Consider the following 11,937-nt stretch of genomic DNA (forward strand, 5'->3'; position numbering starts at 1 on the left):
CAGCCAGCAACCCCATAGAAGTGGGGAAGGGGAGGAGTTTGGCATAACTACCATGTTTCCCCGAAAATAAGAAACTGTCCTATATTAATTTTTGGCTCAAAAGAGGCACAGTGTCTTATTTTCAGAGGGGAAGTCTTATAATACTTATCTAGCAGCCAGCATTACAGTCCTCACACTGGTCTCCGTCACTGCTGCAGGCTTCCATGTCCTCCAGGACGCTGACAGAGCCGTTCTTCCTGGTAGCAGAGCTTGTATACCCCGCTTCCAGCAAGCTAATGCTCTGATTTGTTAATCGAGCGCCGTGTCAGCCAATGAGAGCCAGCGCTCGATTAACCAGTCATAGCATTAGCTTGCTGGAGGCGGGGTATTGAAGCCCCGCTACCAGGAAGAACTGCTCCGTCGGCGTGCAGGTGGACATGGAAACCTGCAGCAGCACCGCAGCCCAGCGCGAGGCCCTGAACGCCAACTGCTAGGTGAGTATTGTTTTTTTTTTTTACATGTAGTGTAGCTAGGGCTTATTTTTCCAAAGGGCTTATATTTCAAGCCACCCCTCCCCTCAGAAAATTAGGGAAGGGATTATTATCGGGGTAGGGATTATTATCAGGGAAACACGGTAGTTCTGTTCCCTCCCGCTACCTGTGCCGGAAGCTCCTATAAGCTTCTTTGGGAGCTTCTATTGCTGCAATCAGCCAGCAAAGAGAGGGGGAGTGAGGAGGAGAGTTAAAAAATGTTTGTGCTTGTTCGTAAAAGTGTGTAAAAGGCCCTTTAGCCTCACCATAGAACTTCACAATGCAGATTGGTTATATAATGCTTTTGCATACTCAGTATACCAGTATTGCCTATGAGTTATGAATTGACAGACAATCTATTGTCTATCAGTGACCCATGTAGTCATTAAGCAGTAGGCAAATGGTTAAATAAAATTAAAGTAAGAAGCAGGTAGCACCTGTTGTTTTTCGCTTGCAGAATCTGATTGGCTACCTTATGGGGCTGCTTGTCTTCTTCCAATTTTTACTTCTATGTTTTAAAGTGGCCACATAGTATTCAATAGTTCAATATTTCTGGTCTACTTTGTTTCTTTGGATGATCCTGGAACCCCATTTATCTTCATTCACATGGGTGATACACTTTTACGCTGGCCGCATCGCCGCTGAAAATTGCATCAATGAAGAATAGTTGCAATCGAGTCCCGAGATTAATTAGCAGTTTCTCGTCCATTCACACAGATGTATCTGGTGAAAAATATGCTGCAGCGTTGAATTCCATCGGTTGGCAGAAATCCTTGGAATAACTTCTAATGCTTAACCTCTTAGTGACCGCCCCATTGCCTTTTTACGTCTTAGCTAAGTGGGCTTTAATCCTCAGGGACGTAAAACATGCATCCTCTGAGGATTAAAGCCCCGTGGGCTAAAGACGTGACAGCTACATGCTGATGGCTCCTGGAAGTAGCCAACAACCTGAAACTGTCATGGGGGGCCTGGTCATACTGTCGGCGCTTTCCAATGGATAGTGACGATCGCATTAAAGTAAATAAAAAGTGGAAAAAAAGTTAGTTTCCGCTCACCTCACTGATCGCATCCATGAGGGGGGCTGAAACTACTCACCCCCATCCTCTGCGATGTCCCGCGACGATCCATGCGCGCCAAAGGAAAAATGGTGACGCATGTGCAGAAGACCGGGTTGTGGTGGGACATTTGAAATCTCCTGCTTCCTGGCTACTGAAGGTAGCCGGGAGGCAGGAGATATCAATGGGGACCACAGTGACCAGTCCCTGGGCCCGTGATCGCCGCTATCCAATGGATTACAGTGATCACAGAAAAGTTTTTTAAAAAGTAAAATAAAGTTAAAGTTTCACCTCCCCCTCATGGATCGGATCCATGAGAGGAGGTGAAAATACTCACCCTCGTCCTCCATGATGTCCCGCGGCAATATGGTGCTTCCAGGATCTTACGTCGCCTTCTGTGCATGCGCGCCCGAGGGGAATGTTGGGCTCCTGCCCCGGGAGATGTAAAATCCCTCTGCTCCCAGCCAGCATGTGCAGCCTGGAGCAAAGAGATGTCACCTCCCGGTCAGATGATCACTGTTATCCAATGGATAACAGTGATCATGTAAAGTTAAAAAAAAAGTTAAAATTTCATCTCCCCTTACAAATCATATCCATGAGGGATGATGAAATTACGTACCTAAGGTCCCCGGATTTATCTGCGGACCCTAACCTGGCTTCTGCGCACGTGCCCGTCGCCAAAATGGTGGACGTATGTGCAAAAGCCGCAGATTGCCTGGGTAATTTAAAATCTCCCTGCTCCTGGCTACTAAACTTAGCCAAGAGCCTGGAGATTTCACGTAGGGGGCCGCGGTCTCCGGTCACGTGATCACCGTTATATAATGGATAATGGCGATCACGTAAAAGTTAAAACAGTTGAACTTCAATGCTCCTTTTGGTTTGGGCTCCCTTGTGCAGCCAGACATAAGATTAAGGCCAAAATGGGTATATTTCTGAACACAGGAGCCAGTTGTCTTCTTTTCCAAGCGCCGAATGCAGGTCAACTCTCTCACCCTCCCTTTTTTCCAGCTTCCATAGGAGTCTATGGGAGCTTTCTGCGTTTTTAGTCAAAAGATAGGTCAAGACCTATCTTTTGATGCAGCATGAAAAATTGGCGACTGCAACGGACGTCAATTTCATGGTGCAAATTTTTTTTTTTCATGCACCCGGAAATCGTCCATGTGAATGAATGCATTGGAATCAAATGCCTTACATGGTCATGATTTTCGGACGACATTTTATCGCAGCTAAATAGCCGTGTAAAAACGCCCGTCTGAATGAGGCCTGAGGCTAGTTTCCCATGGGCAAGCGCAATATGTGGCTGTGAATCCCGCCCCCATATTGCGCCCTACACCATGTGAAAGCCCCATGGATACAAGACATTTTCCTGTGAAACGGCCTTGCATCACTTTCGGGGTGCAAGGATCCTCTGTTGCGGCTATCACAGCTGTGGCAGAGGATTGCAGAATTTCTCCCATTGAAAACAAGGGGAGATCTCGCAGCTAGATAGAACATGCTGCAATATGTTTCTAGCATAGCAGTGCATCGCTCATGTGTATGACCCATTCAAATGAAGGGAGTTCATATTTTTTGTCAAGAAAATCACGCACAAATTTCACACCATCTTCTCGGTCATGTGAAACCGGCCTGAGGCCTCTTTCACACAAGTGTTTTAACGCGCCTATTTTGCGGCGATAAAACGCCAGCCGAAAATCGCAACCAACTGAAGCATTGTATTCCAATGCATCTGCTCAGATGGTCGATTTTCCAGCGCTAAAAATTGTCCAGGCAGAAAACATAGCGCATGTGGTGCGCATTCCGACTGACTGCTTTTACGCGTGGACCGAAAAGATAGGGCTTGTCCTATCTTTTTGCCAGGATACGCAGATCGTTCCCATAGACTCCTATTAGAGCCTATGACCACGTCAGGAAAGGGGAGGGTGGTGGGAGGGAGTTTAGCAGCTTTCTCTCGTTCATGCGATTTTCGGTCGTGATGCGGGTGGCTGAAAATCGTAATGCCCGTGTGAAATAGCCCTACGAATAAAACTTGAGATTTGTCTTGACAGCACACTGACATATTTCTCTGCTGCTTGCTGTCAGAGTTGCTGCTTTGTTATTTCCATGGTTTTCACACCACGGGTGACTTTCTACCAACAAATTGCTACAAATTATATCTGAGTCAGGCTTATCCCTTACTTGAATTAATTAAACAAATTGCACAGTTATGTGCCTAGTCTGCATACAAGATTTGTCTGGAAAGCCTATTAGCAGGAAGCCACTTTGACCCTGTAATCTTTAGGAAAGATTAGTGGATTTGCCTATTTGCTGATATTATGGTGCTTGTTCATGGGGTATGAACCAGGGAACAAGGCTGTCCGTTTCAGCGACCATTTGTAGATGGTATCATTTGTATAAAACAATCCAATTTTTGGTAGTAATATTGATTGCAGACATTTTCGATCACTACTAAACAATCTTTGAAGAAATTTTAGCAGTGATGGCCAATTAGTGCGGCACACCAGGTGAGGTCATTCTCATTCTTGCCATTTTGCAGTACACTATGTTGTGTGGGCAGGTTCCCTTCCAAGGTGAAAGAGGGGGGTCTCCTCAAAGCCGTGCAGCTGACATTATTAACAAGATCAAGGAGGGAGACTTTATGATGCAGGGCGAAAGCTGGGATCATGTGAGCGATGAAGCGAAAGAGCTTGTGAAAGGTAAGAAGCCGTTATGTAACTTTTGTTTATGAAGTTTGGCTTTTGTTATGTAAGATATGGTGAGGTTTGCTTATCAATGTCCTTACTCATGATCATAGACCATTAACTTGAAATGTAAATGTCATTAAAAAACCTTTACTGTACAGAGCTTAATTATATTACGAATCTCCGTAAGTTTTTTTTATTATTAATTGAGGCTTATATATAAGCGTGATAACTTTATTTCCCTCAAGAGATCTTATAGTAATCCTTCCATGCTGCTGGCGCTGTGCAAGGAAAAGCCTTTCTATGTTGCATACTGCTTCTCCTCCTCACAGAGCGCCCGCTCTCTGCTGATACCCAATGCACTGTGTTGGTGTCTTGATACATTGGGTGTAATACTGAGACATACATTCAATGCACTGAGATACTGATACAGTGCATCATATCTCAGCAGGGAGTGATCCTTCACTATGGGAATGTTATTTCACAAAATGATTGTTTGTGTAACAGCCGACCAGATCATATACAGTGCTAGTGTTAGCAAAATATTCGCTCTTTGGTATGTTTCCGGGTGGCCAAATTTAAGAGTTCATGCTCAAGCATCAAGGAAACGTACAAATCACACACAGCATTGGAAGTCATCTGCTTTATTAGTCAATCCACGGAGATATTTTATACAAAGGCATTTGAAATGAGGCTAGAAGACGCCTCACTTGTAATAATTACAATTTATAATAATTATCATTAGTTATTAAAAACGAAACAAGTGCAGTGACGTCTCTTTAGAGGCAGGACTTCTCTCAGGCCGATTAAAGCTGTTTCTCATGAGAATTCTGTAAATGGCCTGCATTCTTGTGATAGAAACAATAATTAATGCTAAAGGATAGACTAAGAGAAGAGCAGGTTACATGGATCCCTTTTGTTACCAGGACAACAGTTTTTTTTATACGTATTAGTAGTTGCCTTGAGTTAAAAATTTGCACTAAGTTTCACGCTGCAATCTTCATGTAATATTTGAATACGCCATTTTCAATCCGTCCCAAATTTCAGACTTGTCTCATATTGACGTGTCCCTTTTACTGTTACAACCTGGATGTGAAGTCTGTGTGTCCAGCATGCTGCTGCTTAAGTAGCTCTCATGTATCAGTATAGCTTCATTCCTATACTGTATTTTTCTTCTTTAGCCCATGAGGCATATTTTCTCTCTTGTGATGACAAAACTCTGAGCAGCATGTCATTTTCCCCTTCAGGTTCTCTTCTCTGTCTGTACACTGATACTTGTGTGAACTTTCCTTCCTATCTATACTGCTAGTCTCTAATTCAGTATAGCCTGTGTGATCTGCTCTCCCTGAAGACTTGGATGTGAAGGAGTTGTGCAGACTCTACAAGGACAAAATGTTAGAACATTTGTAATAAAGAAAGCTGCTTAAAAAGGAGCTGTCATATCCTGACGCATCTCACTAAATACTTCTATTCCCCATTAACCATTCTAGATAATATCTTGTTAGAACTCTACATTGTGCCATTTCTCTGTTATTCCTCGTAGTAATTTATGAATAAACTGATGACTAGAAGTTACTATTCCCTTAGTCAAAGGACTGATTAGACAATATCCGTGTGTGCAGGGGTACACATCCTACTGGTAGCACCCATTTCTAGGAGGAATACGAGAGGAACGGCACGATGCAAATTCTAAGAAATGATGCTTCAGACATGTTATATTATCAGAAATATATTTATTTACTGAAACGGACATGTCAGGAGATGTCACAGATTCTTTTTCAAAGGAATCTTCCAAGTTAAATATGTTGGCCATGTCCCAAAACAAGAACGGAGTCCCAGCGTTGTCTCTCTGTTCACCGTCTGGGCTTAATTTGCAGTGGGTGCAGTCAGGGCTCAGTCACATGGGCGCCGATCCCCCCGTGTTTCTACACGAAAAGACGGCCGCACCAAATGCAGATGACTCTCTGCATGACCGGCTCCATTGCCGGCCATGTGTTCTTTCTTCCAGCCAGTGCGGGGAGTCGTCCGCACCTGCAGTGCAGCGGTCTTATCGTGCAGAAACACAGGCGGATCGCGCCCCTTTGACTCAGCCCTCAGTCTGTATATGGGATGTCACGGGCTGTTGCAGCCAATCACAGAGCCAACATATATAACGTAGAAAAATGTAACTAACAAAATTATAGGGATTTTCCATCTGGAAAGCGAATGGGCAACAAAAAAAATTGTGCAAAGGTGTCTGTTGCGTTTTAAAGACTTTTTCACAAATATACAAAAACATGTGTAATGATTTAAATAGTTGCAAAATTAAAATCCAATATACTTACCTTGCTGACTCTCACCACTCCTGTGCCACTGATCTTTTTGTCCTCCTGCCAGCCTCCATTAACAATTCTGTGTGATGACTTGTCGTCAATAGTGGCAGGAGATGGAGCAGACTGGCATCGGAACAGAAGTTTTAGTTATGGTACATTCCACCATTGACACAGCCTTTTCATGCCATTTTCAGGTTTGTTGACTGTAGATCCGTCTTGTCGCTTGAGCCTTGGTGAACTGCAAGAAAGCGAGTGGCTGCGTGGCGGACGGCCTCTCTCTTCCACTCCCCTCATGACGCCAGATGTTCTGGAGTCTAGTGGTAATGCCACAAAAACTTGTGTGCATGCCACATTTCTGGTAAGTACATGAGATCTGCTGGCATGCATATGAGCAGTTATACACAAGTTGTTTTTCCTTTGCATGAATTATCTGTTTATTGGAGCAGTCCTATAGTGTTTTATTGTATTGACACATGCAAATTAGTATACATACTTGACAGGTGGTTGTTACTTAGCTATTCTTGCAGAGTTTACTTGGTATTCGCATAGAATCATTGAATGGTAGAGTTGAAAGGGACCTCCAGGGTCATCAGGTCCAACCCCCTGCTCAATGCAGGATCACTAAATCATCCCAGACAGATATTTGTCCAGCCTTTGTTTGAACACTTCCATTGAAGGAGAACTCACCACCTCCCGTGGTAACCTGTTCCATTCATTCATCACCCTCACTGTCAGAAACTTTTTTTCTAATTTCTTTCCATATTTTTTTTGCAGGCATTTAATCGTGGTAAACGTGAAGGAGTCTTTCTGAAGAGTGTGGAAAATGCTCCTTTGGCTAAAAGACGCAAACAGAAGAACTGCAGCACAGGAGGTGACGTGCGCAGTGGATCCTCATCTTCTTCATCATCATCATCCTCATCTGCTACCACTGCAGCTCGATCCCCCAAATCCAGAGTACCCCCACAAAGCCACAGGCCTGCAAATTCATAACTTTTTGCTTTATTTTGAATACACTACAGGCCCTGCTAACATGTGCAAAAGGAGGACCAAAAAGAGAGGACGCCTTCTGTCCACCGTGTTACTTGTCATAGAGTTGGAGACACCTATTGATCTTGTACCATATTTGCATCATGTGTGTGAAGCTCCGAGAGGAAGCGGTAGTATCACTGCCCAGTGCACTTTTATAGAACGAGTTTGTACATAGAACATGTGACACTAGCCATTTTCCAAGTGTCAGTGGATGTAAGTCTCCCCTACCCAGTTTAAATGTTCTAATGCAGGGGAGATATTAGTATATGGCAATTAGGTTACATGTCCTGGGCTACCTGCAATCACATTTACTATTTTTCAGTGTTCCAACTTGATGTCATTTACTATCTTGCTTTATAAGTATATATGTATATATATATGTGTGTGTGTGTGTGTATGTGTGTGTGTGTATTATATAAGGTTTTTAACAATGAGATTTTATTAACGGGCTTGTAATCAAGCTTTTTAAGGGCCTTGTTTCCTTCGATAACTTGGTGTGTGCATTGAGTGCATGGAGTTCGGTTCCTGACCATATATTATTTTTATATATTTTCAGAAATAAGATTGGATCCTAGTAGAAGGAAGATTTTTGTTCCTTCTTTTGATGGAATAGATTACTATTTTTGACATAACTATTACTTTGCGAACAAGTATTTTTAGTAGAGATTTATACCATGAGCAAAGCAGCAAAAGTGAAGTCAGAACATGGGTTATTGAATCCCAATTTCTCGTCATCAAGAGAGATATATGGAGTAGCCGCTTTTACAAGTCAACTCCACATAAAGGGGTTTCCGAGATCCAGCCTCATCCTAAAACTTGGTCCCCTGTGTGCACAACATAATAAAAAGCTCATACTCTGAAATTCTGCAAAGTGCGAACACAATATTCAGCCACGTTCACACGACCAAATGGGCGTCAGATTTTTCAATGGAAAATCGTGCAGATTTCTGCCACCGATTTTGCATTGCTGCTGTGGATTGAAACCCAAATTAGCTTTATCTAGTAGGGTTAATGTGCGTTTGGACATCCTAACATGGAATCCGTAACAAGTGATATGCCACTTTTTTGTCAACAACGCAGATTCCAGATCCACGTGCAGCAAAATATTGCGCTCTTTAGATTACGACATGGAATCCCATGCAAATAAATGATACACTGATTTGACTCCCATGAATAAGTATGATTCAACAGAAAATTCCACAATGTGATTTTGGCCTTCAAGTGGTTCTTACCGTTACTGAGCATCTCTTTGTGTGTGCAATGACTTCGTAAAAATGGTTCACACATTGAATCTCAGGTGATGGCTTTGAGAGAGATTTTCTAGACTGCATTTATCTAGGAATCTTTCAGAAGCAAATATCTGGTTTTCACGCAACACTAATATATATATACCCAGTTTCCCTGAAAATAAGACCTACCCCAAAATAAGATTCTTGAACTACTAGCCCTACTCCAAAATTAAACCCTAGTTACAGTTAATAAAAAAGGTACATTTAAATAGTGTCCAGGCAGCTATACATTTAAAAAGGTGAAATCTTTTGAAGCAAAAATTAATATAAGACACTGTCTTATTTGCGGGGAAACAGGGGATATATATATATATATATATATATAAGTTATGAGCCCAATGAACGGAGAGAGAAAGTTCAAATGCTTTCATTGTGTGTTGATATGGTATATGTTAGATGTGTTGGCAGCAAATCTGCTCTTCTATCGATCATGTACGCCCCTCCAGGAGCCCCTTCTGTGATCTGAATTCCCCCGATTTATTTTTCATTAATCCTGCCATTTTCATGTTCTGCGCCCCCAAGTGTGCGAGTATGTGTGTTTGCTATACGTTTTTACAAGGTCTGTTTTCAGGGTGCTGTTATTTCTAGAATCAAAAAAGCTATATATGTATCCTGCGTATATGGGGTAGTCATGAAGCTTTGCATCTGTGATGGGTACATTTAACTATGCAGGGCAGTGTTCGCCTGGAGCTGTGTGCAGGTTAGTATATAGATATGCAGAGCATTATATATCATTGTGCAGTCTATAACTAGATTTTAGAGTGATCTGTGTGTTGCAATTCAGAGTTTGAGACCTATTTTGTATATATTAAATGAAATGTACAGTTTACGTATTCTTAAGCAGCTCAGCTTTGCAGATTATATATACTTAGAATGTAAAGGTGTAATATTGGAAGGATATCCTTACCATTGCTAAGCACAGTGACTGTTAACATATTTGGGGCACTGAGAGTGCGCCTTAATATTTTATCATTATATACATAGAGCATTGTCGAATGCCTCCAGTATATATCATCCCAAGCACTGCAGAACGTCGCCCCACAATCTGATCCCTTTTCATGAGTATTCAGTATTACCCTTGTAGTGTGGAGGCCATATTATTTCTGTCCCCAAGGATAAACTGCTTTTTTTAGGCTGGCGACAGGCATTTGTGCATCTGTAATCCGGACAGGAGACCCGTCCAGACTGCGGGTACCCTGACTTGAACTCTGAGCATCATAGGTTCCTGTGATGCCCAGAGTACTGGTCAGGAGACCCAGGGTCAGGTCGGGACACCCTATAGACTTGCATGGGAGAGCGCATACATAGCAATCTGAGAAGAGTCACCTTGCTGTGCAGCATGCGATCTTCAACAGGTGACAGAGCAGGGAGCAGGTGAGTATAAACTATATATCATCCAGCACCCTGTGAAGTCCCCTAACAGCACTTTACCTTAGTTTATGGTGTTAGAGGGAGGTAACAGGTTGCCTTTAAATACCAATGTATTTCCCAACATATCTCTAGCTATATTGAGGTTTCTTATGAAAACTATTCCAAACTACTGATGTTGACCAGTCATCACAATAAGGGCCCATTCTGTCTGTGTATTTCCGCACAATAGCCTATTAAGCTTTGCACATGGGTGTTCTTTCACTTGGACCAAAGGTCGATGGGGAAAAAATAATTGCATGTGCTATACTGGTCTGTCTTTGTTGATGACAAGAACAGCACATGCAATGTGTGTAGTCCCTGAACATTGGACAGGTGTCTGTGTGGTTTCCCATGTGTTTTGCTTCTGGTTTTTATGGGCGTAAATTACACATGGCCATGTGAAGATTGCCTAAGGTAATCATCATCCTTTTCTTCCCATCACTAGCATAATGACCGATTAGATATTTAATATACTAATATGCCTAACACACAGGTATATTATTGCTTAAAGGCTATGGACACATTCATTTGCATTTTTATTCCATGCATTTTTGAATATAAAACATCTCTCTAATTAGTTTTCATTAAAAATGTTCAATATTTAACTTGCTATGCCTACCATATCTTCCAACATATTGTAAGCAGGAGGAACAAGGTTCTTCTAAAATCCATCAGTCAGGCTGATGTACTGTTTTTCAGCATGAAATATAATGATGAGAGGGCTGGAGATGTGAAACTTTCAGTTTATTGCTGGAGGAAGGAGGAGAAAATTGCAGTTCATGTTACAGCCAATAAATGGGGAAATGAATAGAGATGAGCGAACACGTTCGGCTCCGCCCCTTTTTCGCCCGAACACCGAACTTTGCGAACACTTCAGTGTTCGGGCGAAAAAGTTCGGGGGCCGCCGTGGCAGCGCGGGGGGGTGCGGCGGGGAGTGGGGGGGAGAGGGAGAGAGAGAGGGCTCCCCCCTGTTCCCCGCTACTGCCGCCCGCGCCGCCGCGCATCTCCCCGCCCCCCGGCGGCACCCGGACACTTACGCGCGAACACTGCAGTGTTCGGCAAAGCCGGTGTCCGGGTGCGGATGTGTCCGTAACGGACACGTTCGCTCATCCCTAGAAATGAATAATTACTTTATTGCTGGGGGTGAAATAGTTAAGTTCCTGTAGTGTACATAGCACTGTCCGCTGTCTTAGCCCAGGCTGACAATGCAATGTCTCACTCATATGATATACAGAACAGAGCAGGATCAATATAAAGAACGTCCCCTGTTAATCTACTCTTCTCTGCATGATTGAGACACTGCATTGTTAGCCTACCCTCCCCAGCACAGACAGCTGACAGTGTAATAATCATTGCAGGTGCTGAACAACTTCTTCCCCAGCAGTAAACTAAACAATCCTCTCCTCATTCCTTGGCTGTCTTCTCCTCCTTCCCCCAGCAGTAAGCATATCTTTTCTAGCACCCCTCCTGTATTTACATTCAGTCCATGAGAGAAGTTTAGATGAATCTTGGATCTCCAGTTTACAGTATGTTGGAAGATACTGTAACCATAGCAAGGAAATGGTTAAAAATTTCCATGAAAACAGTTGAGCAAATGTTTAATATCTAAAAATACATTGATTTATTAAAAAACAAACAAAGGTTTCCATAGCCTT

The 11,937-nt window shown here is 42.8% G+C and overlaps 1 protein-coding gene across 1 annotated transcript in view; it reads left to right on the top strand.

The window, feature by feature from the left end:
* Nucleotides 1-9,707, top strand: part of LOC136582004 (ribosomal protein S6 kinase alpha-4-like) — a 48,456-nt gene extending 38,749 nt beyond the window's left edge. Inside the window, exons 15-17 of the mRNA XM_066582728.1 lie at nt 4,098-4,257; nt 6,749-6,912; nt 7,329-9,707. Of these exons, the coding sequence (XP_066438825.1) occupies nt 4,098-4,257; nt 6,749-6,912; nt 7,329-7,544 (540 nt within the window). The 3' untranslated portion in view covers nt 7,545-9,707. The remainder of the gene's footprint in view (nt 1-4,097; nt 4,258-6,748; nt 6,913-7,328) is intronic.
* The last annotated feature ends 2,230 nt before the right edge of the window (nt 9,708-11,937 follow it).

The sequence above is a fragment of the Eleutherodactylus coqui genome, chromosome 11 (assembly GCF_035609145.1).
Source record: "Eleutherodactylus coqui strain aEleCoq1 chromosome 11, aEleCoq1.hap1, whole genome shotgun sequence".
NCBI lineage: Eukaryota > Metazoa > Chordata > Amphibia > Anura > Eleutherodactylidae > Eleutherodactylus > Eleutherodactylus coqui.